The sequence below is a fragment of the Equus quagga genome, chromosome 14 (assembly GCF_021613505.1).
Source record: "Equus quagga isolate Etosha38 chromosome 14, UCLA_HA_Equagga_1.0, whole genome shotgun sequence".
Classification (NCBI taxonomy): Eukaryota; Metazoa; Chordata; class Mammalia; order Perissodactyla; family Equidae; genus Equus; species Equus quagga.
Genome location: NC_060280.1, coordinates 39966312 through 39983276, shown reverse-complemented (window position 1 = coordinate 39983276; position 16965 = coordinate 39966312). Strand labels below are relative to the sequence as shown.

Genomic DNA, 16965 nt, shown 5'->3' with positions numbered 1-16965 from the left:
TTGAGTGCTATAGGACAGCTATTGAGGATATGACCTTTAAATAGACACAAAAAAGAAGGAGCTAGCATGAGAAAACATTTTGGATAGTTTGGACAGAAGCATAAAGCCACAAAATAGATTGGCAGGTACGAGAAACCACAAAAAAGTTAGTGTGAATGGAGTCGGGTAAGGTGAGGGGAATGCAATTCCTATGGTATTTACTCAGGGATGTGATTTACCAGGTGGAGTAAATGAGTCCATGGAATAACGAGGTGCACTGTCAAAATATTTTACCATATTTGTGATGTAAGTATTCTTCACCCACAGGTCTCCAAACGATTTTACATTCATGGACATAATGTTACAATTTATACATAAATTACCAAGTTTTGAAAGAATGACTAGATTTTTTCATTGCTCAGTAATTCTAACTTTCTCATAAATTTTCTTTTTTTTTTTAAAGATTTTATTTTTTTCCTTTTTCTCCCCAAAGCCCCCAGGTACATAGTTGTATATTCTTCATTGTGGGTCCTTCTAGTTGTGGCATGTGGGACGCTGCCTCAGCGTGGTTTGATGAGCAGTGCCATGTCCACGCCCAGGATTCGAACCAATGAAACACTGGGCCGCCTGCAGCGGAGTGCGCGAACTTAACCACTCAGCCACGGGGTCAGCCCCTCATAAATTTTCTTTTTAATATCACCTCCCCTCCCCCAAATTTCTCAAATACCTCTGATTTAATCAGAATACTCCTTTTAGTTCCCCTCCTGAAGTTTCCCATTGAATTAGAATGATGTCCAGTTGGAGGGAATAACAACTCTCTGGGAGTTGGCGGACCCTGAGGCTGCCAGCAACATTGCCTTTTTTTTTTGCCACTTTAAAAGTGGGGCAGGAAATCAGATTTGGAAGGAATGTATCAGAAACCACTGCACAACTGAAAAAACACTCTACTGCTTTCACCTCTGGTCATATCTTTGGGGACTCTATGGGTAAGTGTTGGCTTGGGCAAATGCCACCATCAACACTAGGCCACAGGCGTTCACAATCATGAGCACTGATGTGATACAGTCCCTCCCTTCTAGAGGAACTGTCAGGAGGCTGTCTTTTGGGGTGCTGTACAACTCTGCTCCTCTCATCATCAAGTGACTGGGGATCAGATGTTGTAAGAAAGAACATAAACTTCCTAAAGCACCAGAATTCTTAGAGCACTATCCAAAACTAAGGAATTTGTAGCAGGTGGTGCCACCTGTGCCAGACTAACTGCAATGAAAACAACTTCCTTCCCAGAGTTGGTTGCGATGGGGGATGGGCCATGCAGGCGTGGGATGGGGGACGGGGTAGGAGAGCTGCAGTGGTACGCTAATATATTAGGGAGTGGGGAATTTACGCCAGCGGGCATAGCTAACTTTCTTAATGTAGAGCAACTGCGGACATGCTCCAGTTACCTCCATGCCTTAAAAAACTAACAGCTTTACAAGTTCCAAAGCAAATGCCACTGTCCCAGTCTATGTGTGTGACTGCTGATCTACCAGCACACAGCACAGTGCAGGGGCCTTGTTCTAGGAGGTATTCGAAAGAGCATACATTACAAAGTATACATTTTAATGACTTTATTTATCTGCCGTTTTTGCTGTTGTTTCACTTTCTCTTCTATTTCATTACGTTTTACACTAATTTTTAAATAGGCTAATTTTAAAATTATTTGACTAAGGATCTGGTAAGTGAATGCTAAAAGCTAAATCGTTACCTATTTTCCACAAATTTCTTATTCTTCCAGTCAAATGCAAAGAATAACAGCAATTATTGTCAACTTTTCCATTTCCTTTGAAATTATGTAGTAATAAACAAGTTATTTCTATCCATATTCCCTGTGATTAATAAAGTTGATACTTTTATATACTTACTTTAATGCAATAAGAGATGCAGTTATCTTCATAGTGTTTGCAACATCTATGCCTTGGTCCATGCTTACATCTGAAATTAAAACAAAAAAAACTGTGATTAAACTGTGTGTGCCTATGTGTACATGTGTGTGTGCAGATCTGCTTAAAATTCTCTAACAAAAAGGAGAAAACATTACCTACTTGTTTCTAAACATGTGCATCTTTTGGACATACAGAAGCAAAGAAGAGATACTTTTTTTCTTTGCTGCTCACCATTTGACACATATAAAATATGTGACTGTGGAACAGAAAAACCATACTGGTAAATATTTGTGACTAAATATGAAAAATATGTATATGTTATTTCTATACTCTGCCAAATCTTTTGGAGGCTTTAAATCACTTATTGTAAAGTATAACGGTCATAAATCATCCATGAAGTCAGTGCTTGAGCAAAAATCATAATGAGAATGTGCTCAGGTTACAGGAATTTAGACTTAATTATATTTGAAAGAGAACATCTGGAAAAGAAACATGATATAGTATTAGAGTTCAAAATTCAGTTTTTAAAATAAATATAGAAATAGATGGTGTGGGAATTCAAAGGCAGGTTCTTTGTGATTTAGCTGTAAAGTACTTATTCCTCTAGTGTTTACTAAACATTTCTGCTGACAGGAGTACTGTTCAACACACACATTTTAATTATTTGGTATGTTGACTCCAGGACTAATTATTCACTCTAGATATACAAAAGCAAGTGAAACCTAACGTGGGTTTAGTTCTCCTCTTTCTCTTTGAAGAGTTCACGTTCCAAAATAAGTAGTCTTCATATAACTCTTTCAGACTGCAGTTAATTAATTATCTTCATGCTTGGAACACATTAACTCTTTCCTTTTTATAACAATAACTTGTAGAGCGATATTCTGGCTCCACATCTAATTCCATCTGCAAATTGATTAGCAAGACCTTTTCCGAAATCCAATTCTGCCCTGCAGCTGGAGGACAGAGGCAGACTTTTCCAGTCAAGGGGGACGGCAACACTGCACACCGACCACAGCCCTCATGTCATTGGAATGATATGACATATCTGGTGATGTGAAACTGCTTAGCGAGTAAAACTGGGGGCCTGAAGAGAAGTGAGTCAGAGGACTGCCTTACGTAAACCATCACTCTTCGTACTTCTAAGTGTCCTCTTCAAAGACATTTCTCAATCACTGCTACCAGAACCACACAGAAATTGTTAAACTCTCTTTACTAATGAAGTTACCTTCTGATATCAACTATACTGCCATCAAACCTTCCCTTAGTCTTTCATTAAAAAGGCTTCCCAAATACTGGACTGCATCTTGTGTTTCATCTGCTTTGCTGTTGTATTATCCTGCATCTGCTTTCACACCAGGGGACTCACTGAGGCTGCTCTGACGGGTTCTGCCATGACCTGACTAGTTCTGGTACTAAGGTATCCTTCACCCACACAATACATTCTCTGCATTCCTGCTGTGATTCTTGTTGACATGATTCCATTAACAGGGATTCCCTCTCCCTTTTCTCCACTAAGGTAACTCATAACTACTTTGAACTTGCTTAATAAATTCCCTATCACAATTATTCCTGCCATCTACTACTCCTTTCTTTCCTTTTACCTTCTGTATGCAGCGTAGGCTAAAATGAAGACAAAGTCTTTAAACTCAGTGAAAATTTTGAGCACCTACTCTGTACTCATGTATGCGAGGCAACTCATATGTTATTTCAGTTAATGCACACAACACTCCTTAATAGAGATTATTAACCCCAGTTTACTAATGAAGGAGTTCGGGACGTAAGAGTGGTTAAATCACTTACCCACAGTCACAAAGCCACCAGAGGAAAATGAAGAGTGGAACCCAGGTCTTGTGATTTCTTAAAGGGCTTCAGCTTTCCATAACTGATCCCTTAACTTTCTATATTGCTGACTCATTCCACACTCTCAAAAATATCACTACCAACATCATTTGTATTGGCTGATGTTCTAACTTTAAACCACTAAATTTCTTTTCTTAAGTATCTATGCTTGAAACACAAAAGAAGATTTATTTTTATAAAATACAGAGTTCCTTGGATAATATACAAATAAAAATTTATTTTATTTCCAAAGCCCCCAAAATTTCCACTCTTGCAAAATATCCTTCTACTTAAGCTTTGCTCCTTACTATTCCTGTATCTTCTTGACTCTCTCAGATCCCTTCTTTCTCCTTTCCACACTTGGCACATTCAATTAGCACATATTAATCTGTTTCCTGAAGTTCCCCAGTCTAGCCTCCTGCAACTCTGCGGTTTCAAATAGAAAAGTATTTCAATTTCACGTAACTCTATTTTAAAGGCATATGATGGTCTACAGTGCTGCCAGAAATAATAAATTACATTCACTTGCCATCACGTGATAAAACTCTATGCACAGTCTCTGGTAAAAAAAAAAAATTATCATTACCTGAAAAGCAAACAAAAATACTTTGCCATGGCACAACTATCATATAAAACAACGACAGAGTGTGTTAAAATATCAAGATAAAGAACTCACATTGAATCCACAAGTTTCCTGACTAGAGCAATTATACTCATTCTTGGTGTTTCCTCATGTTTCTCCGTCTTTTGTTCCACTCTTGCATATGCTGCCTCTGGTGAATAAGAATGTGTGGGAATTTCTTCCTTCCCTACAATGAACCTAAAGAAAAGAGCACAATGTGAGGCATTTTTCACCTTAAAAAAAAAAAAATCAATAAGAAAATAAACCAATTTTGTTTATATACAAATACATTTTGGAGAGTACCTTATCATTTGAAATAATATTTTTCACAATCTATATAAAATGTAATCATCCTTTTAAAAAATAGGCTTTTAAAATCTGTATACTCAGAAAATGTTAACAGTCATTTGTTTGACAATGAAGGTATTTTAAATCAAATTAACCAAGTAAAATACAGCACAGCACTTCTATGAAGCACCCTTTTAACTCAGGTCACCACTTTTTTAAGGTATTACACACCTTAAAGTCTTTTCAAACAAAGAAAGCAGTGAACTATCTAACTTGGATCTGCTAATTAGTGATAAAAATTCTGTTTCTTCTCTACAATCTGCTAATGGTCACAAATAAACATGTTTCTCCTTTTTTACCCTCTATCTAACGTCACTTTGAGTCACAGAACAGCTGCAGTACAGTAGTCATCCATACACATAGGGAAACAGAGGAAAGTAAAGAGTGAGAATTGGAAAATGATGAAGATTCCATGCATCCTCACCTTATTTCATTAGAAAACCTTAAATTCAATGTTATTCCAACATATTTATCCCTCTTTGGAAAAACCTAATATCCAGGAGAAGATGCTATTCCTATCTCATCAAAATGGACCATATTCTTCCAAAGACAATGCAAAGAAAATGTTATCACTGTTAGATACTACTCATCAGTATTTTTACCAGCATTTTCATTTTTGCTGTTTGCACCTTCATTGTAAGAGTCATTTCTCTTATAAAGAATAACCAAGTTTTCTTAAGGGAATGCTACCCACTGAACTTTCAGAAAATATCATAAAATATAGATAAAACAGGGGATCAATAATACTACACTAAAATTCTGGAACACGGAACCTAAGACAAACAGTAAGAAAATTTAAACACTCATAAAATAGAAAAAAAACTGTTGCTACCAACAAGTGCAACCCACCCTGCTTGGACAAACTTGGTAAGATATCCAGCTTATCAAATCGTCAAGAGTGTGCAATGAGATTGTTTGTCACCAGCTGGCAGCTGTGCATTCTTGATAACTGTTAGTCCAGAAGAATTCAGTTTTTAATCATGGGTGTGCACTGAGAGTTTAAGATCTGTACTATTGCTCTTTATAAACAAGACAAAACTACACTAGAACAGATATAACAGTATCTCTCACACCTTTCAGAACAGTGTTGCTATTTTGGCCAGGACTGACCATCTCAGACTAGAGACCACTTCCCTGGAGAAGCCGCCCTGCCCCAAATTGCAGTGGGTTAGCAATCCTTCCTTTGTGCTCTCGTAGCCCAATGAATGTCCAGTACTGGAAGCACCTTTTTAGTCGCTTCCATCCCCCACTGAACTGTGAGGTCTGTGAGACTATGTATCTCTTCTTTGCTATTATATCCCAGTGCTTAGCACAGTGTCTGGCACATAGTAAATATTTAGTTAACACATACTGAGTGAATGAATATAGTAATAACTAGCATTTTCTGAGCCTTGACTACATGACAGGCATAGTACTGGGCCTTTTATAAATATGAAATCATTTAATCCTCATAGCAACACTATGAAGTAAGTACCATAATTTCCACAAGAGTTAGCATAAAGAAGCATCTTGTCCATAGCTGAGAACATCAGTAATTATGTGAACCTAGAAGTGTCTGACCCTAAATCCTGGGTTCTTACTTATCAAGCTGTGCCACTTCTAAGTGTGTTTTAAACCAGGACAGAGCAGGCTGAGTATTCCTTCAAACACCTGCACTGGCTCTTCTCCCACGGTTCTATCCTTGACTCTTTCTAGATATTCCCAAAACTTCTAATATTACCTGTATAGAACTAGCAAGAATTAATAACCTTTTTTCCAGAATATTTTCCTATAACATAGAGAATATTTGAAGTGCAAACAGTCAAAATCAGCCCTTTATTATAAGTGGATTTGAAGAAGAGACACAAAAACATCTGACACATTTTGAGTTTCTGCAAGGATTCTGGGAGTCTAAGGAGAGATGCGGGAACAAAAGCAAAGTTTTCTCTTTGGGAAAATCAACTTTTGGTTTTGTTACCAACTTTCAGTTTAACACAGCATCCTTTAGAGCCCATGCAACACCTAAAATTTATTTTCTAATAAGTTTCATGATCTTTTAATAAAAATGTAATATGGAGAAATTACTGCTGTGTATTATGGTTTAGTTATTGTTACTATAGAGTTCCCAAAGATATTCTTAATCACACAAGAGACTGAATTTGTTCCCTCCCAAAACAGAGTCCTTGCACCCTCATTTGATTTTCTGTTAATAGCGCCTTTTTCCAGGCACTTAGGTGTTCAATACTTGGCCAGTATTGAGGAGTGGAGAGGATGAAAAAGAAGGAAAATATCTTCATTTTCAGTCCCGAGGTCTTTGTTTTCCCCCATTACAAGTCTCAACTTTGTTTCTTTCTTCCTTCTGATTCTCTCTTTTTCCATGTCCCAAATACTGTGGCCAGGTGATCTTTCTGAAATACTGTCAACTACCTTGCACAAAAACCTTTAGTGGCTCCCTACTGCCCATCTTATCAAATCCAACTTTGTCTCATTTTTTTTCCTAGGCTTTCTATAATCTGGCCATATTCTACCTATCATAAAAAATATCCTTATATTCCCTAATATAAACTTTTCATACCAATTAAGTTGATTTTCCCACTCTGACCTCATATTTCATGTTTACAATTTTCAAGCTCTGCTACACTACCCACGTCCACCCATATGCACTGCCTCTTCCCTTACAGTTACCTAACGCTGCCTTCAGGTACAGTTTAAGGCTTATCATCCACAAGAAAAATAACAATAATAGCCAATATTTCTTGAGGACTGTGTGCCATGGACAGTTCTAAACACTTTTCATGCTTTAACTCATTTGATTCTCAAAATAATCCTGAGACAATCACATAAAAGATTCTTCTAGTATTGAAGCCCACCCTAATTTTTCCCTCCTAATATTTGCAGTAAATACCACAGTATTAAGCTTCACTTAGCATCTACTATATGTACTTTGGAGAATAAAATAGGCAACACTCATGACATGAAGTAGAAGAACATTGGGTTTGGAGTAAGTATTTATAGTCATTGTGTGATATTAAATTAAATTAGTCAAACATCCTAAGCCTCAGTTCCTTCATGGGCAGAAAAATACCCACATCTCACAGAACTACTGTGAAAATTTAATTTCTAATCTATGTGAAAATGCTTGGTGGGGCTGGCCCTGTGGCCTAGTGGTTAAGTTTGACGTACTCTGTTTCAGTGGCCTGGACCTGGTTCCAGAACATGGACTTACACCACTTGTTGGTGGTCATGCTGTAGCGGCAACCAACATACAAAATAGAAGAGAGTTGATACAGATGTTCGGGCAAATCTTCCTCAGCAATAAAAAAAAAAAAAAAAAGCATAGTGAAATATAAAATAGCATGGTTAGCTAATGCTAACCAACATTTCTACAGTATCCACCAGTACCAATTACTGTGGTAAGAGACAGGCTATGAGGTGAAAAGAAGACTCTAGTGACTCTAGTGAAGTTTATAATCCAAAATATGTTTGACAATGCATTAGGCCTGCCCTAAAGAAGCCCATAATGTGGTACCACACAATTAAGTACTCAATTTTTCACTAATTGTTCATGTGTAACTTTGTCTCCCAAGATCTTTGAAGAAACAGTTCTTTTAATTCTTTTCTAACACCCCAGGGGATAAGGCACACAATGGCCCCAAAAGTAGTTGCTGACTGACTGATTTTGAGGGGGAAAAAACCTAATAAACTATTTTTTTTGATGAAACATCCACAAAGTTAAACTTTTTTAACTTCTAAAATTACTTGCAGCTTACAAACTGAGTCAATAAATATTTATTATAATTATGCATAATGATACCACTTTTTAAAAAAAGTTTTAACACGCAAATTTTCTCTTAAAATAAAGGTAAATAAAATATGCTACTTACCTAAGTGCAGAGAATGTAAATCCTTTCAAACCATCTTTGCACCTAAAACAATAAAAATTTACAATGATAAAATAAAATGTTTTGAGATATAAAGTAGTATACTAAAAAGCTATTAAATTTTTTTCTGAAAATGACTATTTTTTAAAAGGTGAAACTCTTTTAGAACAATGACCTGAGCAGGACAAATGGTCAAACAAGCAAACAAACAATGAAGCAAGCCATCTTACACAAAATGATTAAAATGATAATACTTTCCTATGTTATATTAACATAATTTAACTCAAGATTCGCAGGTTGAAGAGAGATTTAAGTAAATCTTCTAAGGGCTCCATGTGCACTTAAAATGGAGGCTGTGAGTGAAGTATTCTTCATTCTACCCAATCCCTGGGGGAGCAATTTGTTGTGAAGAAAAAGGCCACATACACCTGCTGGGTATTATGTATAGGTCAATTCAAGGTCCTGACTTCTCCCTACTTATTCATTCAGTGAATTCAGAGCAATGCAGAGTTGGCAGGCACAAAAGGGCTTCAAGTTTAGTTCAACAGTTTTAACTTCTGAGTAAGCCCAATCAGAACTGGGTAACATAGCAGGAGGAATGGGGTTGGGGGGCGAAGAGGGGGGGATTCCGGATAATATACTGAGTGCTTACTATTGCTGGCCATTGCTTTGGGCCCTTTTTATGTGTTGTCTCATTTAATTATATCACAACTCTATGAATGCGTGTTTCTCTATCCCACAGATGTGCAGAGGTCGCCAAAATGCAGCAATTTCCCAGGGGTCACAAAACAAACAGTAGTCAAAATTCAGGGAAAAAAAAATTCATCTGACTTAAAAGTCATGGTTTCCTCTTATACCTCCTCCTGAAACTGTATTTCTTTTAATTGGGCAACACTGAAACTGCATGGCAATTAAGAAAAAAAAAAGATTCTCAGATCTGCAAAAAATATTTAAACAAGATTTTAAAATGGGGACATTACTATACTGGTCTTAATGGGCTGCTTTATAGGTAGGATCAAATTACTAAAGAATCTTTGGGTATCTAGTATCGAAATCCCTTGGAGAAATTATAAAGATTGGTGATACAATGATGCTCTAATGTATGTTAATGTTAGATACTGGATATTCTTGGACAAAAAGTACAGCCTCACATCTAATTGGGCAGTTCTTTCTGTATGCTTTTTATACAAAAGGTCACAAAGGAAAATGCACAAAAATATAAGAAATCTCTCAATTTTAAATATAGACATTTTTATTGGCGGACATAAAGAACCTCAGAAAATAATTTAATCCACATACACAGAGATGTTTTATAACACTTAAGAATGCGTGTCAATTAAACAACATGATCTACTTTGTGGTCATGTTAACAGTGAGAAATGTAACCACAGAACTTAGCTAACATACTACGTAATTATTTACCTTACACAGAATGAGGGTAAAGGCAAAAGAATTCATATGTTAAACTAAAAATGTGCATGGGGAAATTACAGCATTAAAATCCCTAAATTTATCTTTTTCCATCTGAAGAAAGTGTTCTCAGTAATTAAAACCTGTAACTGGGTAATTTCCAGCTAGGTGCAGTAGTGAGGAGGAAAACAGCAGCAGATTGATTAAAAGATTACATACAACTGGGAACAAATTTTGGCTTTGGTGTGTTATTGTGGAAAGATAGATAGCCATTTATCTTTGTGCAATGCTGAATAGATAAAGGATTCTGACAACTTGGTCTAGTCAGGATTGCAGATTTGTGACCTTAAACAATGAACCTAATTGCAGATCAAACATCAAAAAGTAGCTTTCAAATATAAAAGGGCAAATACAAATGAATTTGCAATTTCATTATGATGGAAGTTTGGTCTTTCAGGAGAACCCTGTGGGAAGCACTTCATATTGATAAAGTCTTAGCATGGATTCAAAGAGGGCTATTCTTCCTTCCATTCATGTGTATAAGGTCTGTTAATGTAATTGAGGGTCAGATGTCTATGTCAAAAGAACAAAAAAGTAATTATTCCCATAGAAAGAATCTTTAAAATAGTATATTGCCCTGCATTTTGACACCAAGAGTATTGTCTGAGCCTTAACCTAACTATGAAACACTATTTGTAATCTGTGTTAAATGTAAAGTATGATATAAACACAAAGTTTGATACAAAGCAGACCCCATCAGAAAGTGCCTCACCCTTCCATGGATTCGGTTATTAGAATGTAAATCAAATCACATTCTTTATTCATGTATTAAAGCTCACTGATTTATTCAGCAAATATTGACTGAGTGCCTACTATGTGTAAGCACTGGTTTAGGTTCTAAGGATGTAACGGTGGACAATACAGAAGCCCTGCTTTGAGACAGGTGACATTCTAGGTGGGGGAGAGTTATGATAAAAAAAGTAAATATGCCATCTGGTGATAACTACTATGGCAAAAAACAAAGCAGGATAAGGAGAGAAACACCGATGGAGTCGGGCCTTATTATTTTTCATAGTGTGGTCAGGAAGGGCCTTCTTTGAGAAGGTGAAATTTGGTAATTTGATCAGAAACCTTACCGAATTGAGGGAAGAGCATATCAGTTCGAAGGAAGAGCCAGTACCAAGCCCGTGACGAGGAGTCTGCCTGGCATGTGAGGAGAACAGCAAGTAGACTACTGTAGCTGGAGCAGAACAGATTAGGGGAGGGAAGCTGTGGTTGGAAATGAGGCCCGAACAGCAGTGGCGGGAGGGAATGGTCTATAGTTCTGGCAGGGCCCTTTAGGCATGGTAAAAACTTTGGAAGTTTCTCAGCAGAGGGCTGACAAGATCTGTCTTAAATTTTAAGATAACCACTTTGGCTGCTGTTTGGAAAATAGACCACAGGAGGGCAAGGTTAGAAGCAAGGAGGCTGATTAGGAGCGGAAAGATGATGTGTTTTGACTGGATCTTAGCAGTAGTGAAACCAGTAAAGAGTTAGCCATTGATGAGTAAGTAGCTAGGAACTAAAGTTTTTTTCTCCTTTTTGCAATTACTGATTATAGCTTTTAGTTTTCACCCACCCATTGTTAACTGTGGTGTTCAGGCAATATGCTGTCTGACTCCCACTAGGTTCCTACAGATAACATCTCCCTAGAGCCTGGATCACCATGCTAATGGGTGTTTGAGCTCTTTTTCAGGAATTAGGACCCCCTCGTTCACTTGAGGTGGGCTGAGACCACCAACCCATCAAGTGGGACTGTGCAGATGTGTGAGAAGTGACCTCTCAACGTCAAGAAGCTAAAAACTCCACCCTCAGATTATGCTAACACCACCATTTTGTGAACATGCGGCCTACAAAGAGGCATAAAGTCTGACTACGCTTGCGGAGATCATCAATTACTTCACGTCTCGTCACCTCTAATCATCCATCTCCACATTTCAGACCACCTTGCCTCCTACCCCATAAACATCCCTGAGGTCCCATTTCAGGGAGGTGGATTTGAGACTCATTCTCTCGTTTCCTCACTTGGCTGCTTTGTGATTAAACCTTCTCTCTGCTGCAATCTCATCGTCTCAGTGTTTCACTTTCTGGACGACAGGCAAAAACGAAGCCGGTTTGGTAATAAGTAGAGGTGGAGAGAAGCGGTAAGGTTTTACATGCATTTCAAAAGCAGAATTGGTGGGATATCTTGGTGGTTTGAATGTAGGGTACAAGAGAAAAAGAAAATTGACAAATTACTGAAATATTTTTGGTTTGAGCAAATGGAAGCATAAAATGCCCACTTACTGAAGTGAGGAAGACTACAGGAGGAATAGGTTTGAGAAGAAAAATCACAGTTTTGTTTTGGACACGTTATGTTTGAGAGGCATGTTAGCTATAAATGGAAATGTTAAAGAAGCAAGCAGCTGGCTGTACAGGTTTGAGTTCAAGGAAGAGGTCTGCTTTGTTTATAAGTAGTACTTAAATCCAGATACAATCATCTAGGAAATAGCAGTTGATAGAGAAAATATCCAAGGGCTGAGTATATTTTATTCCTCCAAAATTTATAATGCAGAAAATCTCTTCTGTAGAAGAAAAATAAAAATTCATTTCCCCTCCTAATAAAATCATTATCTAATATAAAGTCTCATTTTTATTTTTGAATATGCATAAAGATAATGCATTTAACTCATGTATACATAGACTTTTCTATTAAAGTTAGTCTATGCAGATGACATAAGTAGTATAATTCAATCCATAGTTATTGACTCCATATTTACAAGGTCTGTATTTGCATGATAAAACACAAAGCCAGGAGAGACAAGGAGGAAAAGAATTTGCAGCATTATATCAAACAATTTAGCAGATACACAACCAATTACAGAGGTTCAGGTTGAAATTACATACTATGTACAAGAAAGTATAAAGTAGTTTAATGTTATTGTTACTAGAATAATACTCTTGGTCAAATGTTAGTATGGGGGAATCCACAAAGACAAAAATTTTTCTCCAATTAGAAGTGTGAAAGATAGTAAAAGCAACAATTCTGCCCACAAAGAATCTTTCTCTCATGCTTACTTTGCATGAAATTACTTGCATGAGATACTTTTATCTTTATTACAACATTGTACCAGCAGATGTCAGTAGTAAACCATTTTTATAAGAATTTGTAGCTCTTTGACATGATTTCTTTATCATTTTGTTGCATGCTCCCCCTTAAAAACACATTGAAAATGTTGCACTATTTAGTTAAATTTTACTGTTTCCCCAAGTAAATATCGTAATATTCGACTTTTAATGACAGGTGATATTATACAATTATAAAATCTTTAAGAACACCCCACCAGCTGGCACCAACATAAAATTTGGAGATGTAAATATGTTACCTCATTACCTGCTCTCTAATAAGCTGAGAACTATTTTGATTCCTAAAGTTTACTCATCTACTCAGTTTTCATTCATCTGGTGAATACAATGGATATGAAAGATGTACTTTTATAAACCTCCTTTAAAACATCTCTTCAAGGCAGTGCATGGTGCAGCGGAAAGAGCCTTGATATGGATGATACAGATACTAATCATAACTTCTCTACCAACCTGGAGCAAAATCATTTAACTTTAGGGCTCAATTTCATTATCTACTACAAAAGAGACTGGAAGTAAACGACCTTCATAATTGGTGATTAAATGACTTCTAATTCTGAAATTGTATCATTTTATTTAATGCTAGTGTTATTATTAGAAATCATAATGGAAAAATAAAAAATGAATTATTCTAAATCATTTATAACGTAAACAAAGAAATGATCTCACCAATGTCAAGAATAAAAAAAAAATACAAAGAAAACCCTGAATTTGTCTTGAGATTACTGACTGCTACGAATATGATTATTTTTTTATTGTTTTATAACACTTATTGACATGGAACTTATTCCTGCAAAGGTTCAATTAGAATCTTTTCTTTTTTAATTTTAAGAATATAAGACCAGCTATTAGGATACATACTGCTATAGAAAGAGCTGTAAGAAACACTCTTAAGTAAAAGAAACAATTCTATAGATATAATCTCAACAATGATAAAATATTACATTATTGCTATGTGAAGCACTAACAATAAAATTTTAATATTAATGATAAAATATAAAATATTGTTTGTTCTATACATATGGAATGTTATAAAAAGTGGTCAAAAGGATATACCCCAAGCAATTGTTAGGCTACCTACTGAACAGCAGAGGTTACGAGTGTGAAGGAAGAATATAACTTTTTACTCTCTATATTTATATATCATTTTAAAATTTTTATACATATACATTTATATATTATTTTATTACTCTGTTTAATTTAAAAATCAATACTTCAACATTTAGGAACAGATTAAGCAGTGTAAAAGTGATTCATCTCTATTTCACCAACACAATGGGAGAGAATGTAAAACTAGTCAACTTTACTAATTAATACTACTGTAAAAGTTTTGCTAGAAGGCATTAAATTACTAAAATAAATGGTTTAGACTACAATTTTCTGAAACTATGATCCCAATGAACATGGATAATCAGGTGACTACGATGATAAAAAGAGAAACATTAAGTATCAATTTCACAGTTCTTTTGTCCTTTTTTATTCATTGAATTGGTTAGAAGAATACTAAAATATTGATTAAATGTCACATCATCTACCTTTATTCACTCAACAATCATTTATTGGGCACCTGATATACAGAAGACACTGTGCTGCTGATCCCTTGAGGAATACAAAGATAGACCATCCATACACCATCTCTGACCATAAAAAAAGGCGTCTGCAAAGCTATGTGTCTGCTTGTCAAATAAATAAAAACAACCTGACTAAAAGTTCTGACACACAATTTCCTGTATCAGGAGTGCTCTCTAAGAGCTTAATTACTCTATTTGTACTTTATGAGTTCTGCTTCAAATTTCTTTAGTCCAGCATTTTACATTGTGAAATGAAATGAAAGGTGAGCGCAGAAGCTCACCTTAGTAGTCAGTTATAATTTAGTATCTGAGACTTGATCAACAACAATAGATTGTGATTGACACCTGTTTATCATAAGAATATCAAAAGAAAGATTGGCATAGGATTAATTTCAGACTTCTATTTTTGTCTTCTTTTAAAAAAAATCTTCAGTGTCCTAATTGCGTATGTATGCTTCAATAAGTTAAGTCAATCATTTCAATTCACTATTTAGAACCTGTGGTATGTGATTAAAATACATTATATTGCTTATATACACATAACAGGTTTTCCTAAGTTTCTATTGTTCAAGTAATAAAATAGGCAGAGTGAGTTCCACTTCAGCCTGCACATAGCCCTTAATGAGAAAACAAGATAACTAATGTTATGCTTCTATTTTAAGAAACCTCACATACAAAAAGCTGAAGTTGGAATAGCAACAACTTAAGAAATTTGGGGAAGTTATTTTGTTTGCTTCATGAACACACTGTATATCTTCAAAGTAATTTTCAGTTTGATTCCTTTAAACAGCGAATTCTCCCAGTGCATTAAAAATATTATTTTTGATTCTGGTAAGTACTTTACAGTACATTTATTTCACACAGAACGGAACACTGGTGCTGAGCTTTGTTCTCTGAAACCTAGGGAAAGCTGCTGAAGCAGGCGGCACTTATGGGTAATCAAGTGTGATTCTAAGTCCCGGGATGATTACTGTGCACTTTTTTCTGGTGTGTCCTAAATATAAATTGGAAACATTTGGATTCAAACTTACAGTAACAACTCCAATAGAATCAGATTTCTCCTTAAACTTGCAGGGACTGGAACTGTTTTTGCTTTAAAATCCAAACTAAGGAAGGTCATGATCCAAGCTGTCTTCAATTGCTAAGGAACCAAGAATCACCTTCAGACTGTTTCTAAAAGAAACATTAATTAGGATGAATTTCCCTCTCAAAATGAACTGGTAATAGTAATACTAGCCAAACTTTAAAATACTTATAAAAGGAGATTTTAGTTCCACTGGACCTAAACTGAAAGGCCTGTTTGCAGTTCCTGAGGAAATGGCATATGTTTAGACGTGACAAATTAACTATAGGCAAAAACAAATTTAAGATCAAAATGGTGTTTTATGTAAATCCAAGCAAAAACTTAGCAAGTTTCTTAAAATCACGGCATTGCTATGGACAAAAATTACTTATATTAAGCAAAATTACTACCACAATACTGAATCAATCAATTTTTTAAAGACCTCAAGACTGGCAAGTATTTTCATTTTTCCCCTCCAATACTGGTTGTGAAAAAAACAAAACAAGTGTTTTCAATTATATAGAATCTTTGAATCAACATTAATTTATTTTCAAATGCATGTTGGTACCAATGTCATTAAAATAATATGGCAATTGGCTTTCATACTGAACAAAATGAGCAGTTATTTGAAACTATAACATTAGGCTATACTTTTTCATAAAGTTACGCTTATTTAATATCGAAGTCCAAATCCAAAATAAATAAAATATGCATCTCTGAGTAATGGAGCAAAAAAACAACATTTTGGAAGCTTTTGGAAAACTACCATTTTCTGATTAACTGAGGACTATAGAGCATCCTAACTCTAAAAGAAAAACATTCATTTCAAATAGTCCAGCTTACTTCAACTCAAAGATTATGAACTTAATTTGTGGTATGTATAACAGAAATTGGGCAAGTTAACACATATCGAAATCTTGCTCGTCTATAGATGCTATTAGAAAAATGGAGTATTGGAACTAGAGTAATCTGAGAGAATTGTATTTTACAGATTAAGAAACGAAGGCCCAGGGAGGTTAAGTGATCTGCTCAAAAAGAGAGTTTGGTGGAGAGCCACATGTGAAAGAATGAAAATTGACCATTCTTTTTCACCATTCACAAAAATAAACTCAAAATGGATCAAAGACCTAAAGATGAGGCCTGAAACAATAAGTCTTCTAGAAGAGAATATAGGCAGTACACTCTTTGA

At 35.7% G+C, this 16965-nt stretch overlaps 1 protein-coding gene across 2 annotated transcripts in view; it reads right to left on the bottom strand.

Annotated features, from left to right (window-relative positions):
* The window catches only part of TMEM135 (transmembrane protein 135), a 231776-nt gene that overhangs the window by 14540 nt on the left and 200271 nt on the right, over window positions 1-16965 (bottom strand). For both annotated transcript variants that reach the window (XM_046685943.1, XM_046685944.1), the window contains 3 exons: window positions 8574-8615; window positions 4417-4560; window positions 1881-1950 (listed from right to left, as the gene is read on the bottom strand). In XM_046685943.1, coding sequence (XP_046541899.1) covers window positions 1881-1950; window positions 4417-4560; window positions 8574-8615 — 256 coding nt within the window. The remainder of the gene's footprint in view (window positions 1-1880; window positions 1951-4416; window positions 4561-8573; window positions 8616-16965) is intronic.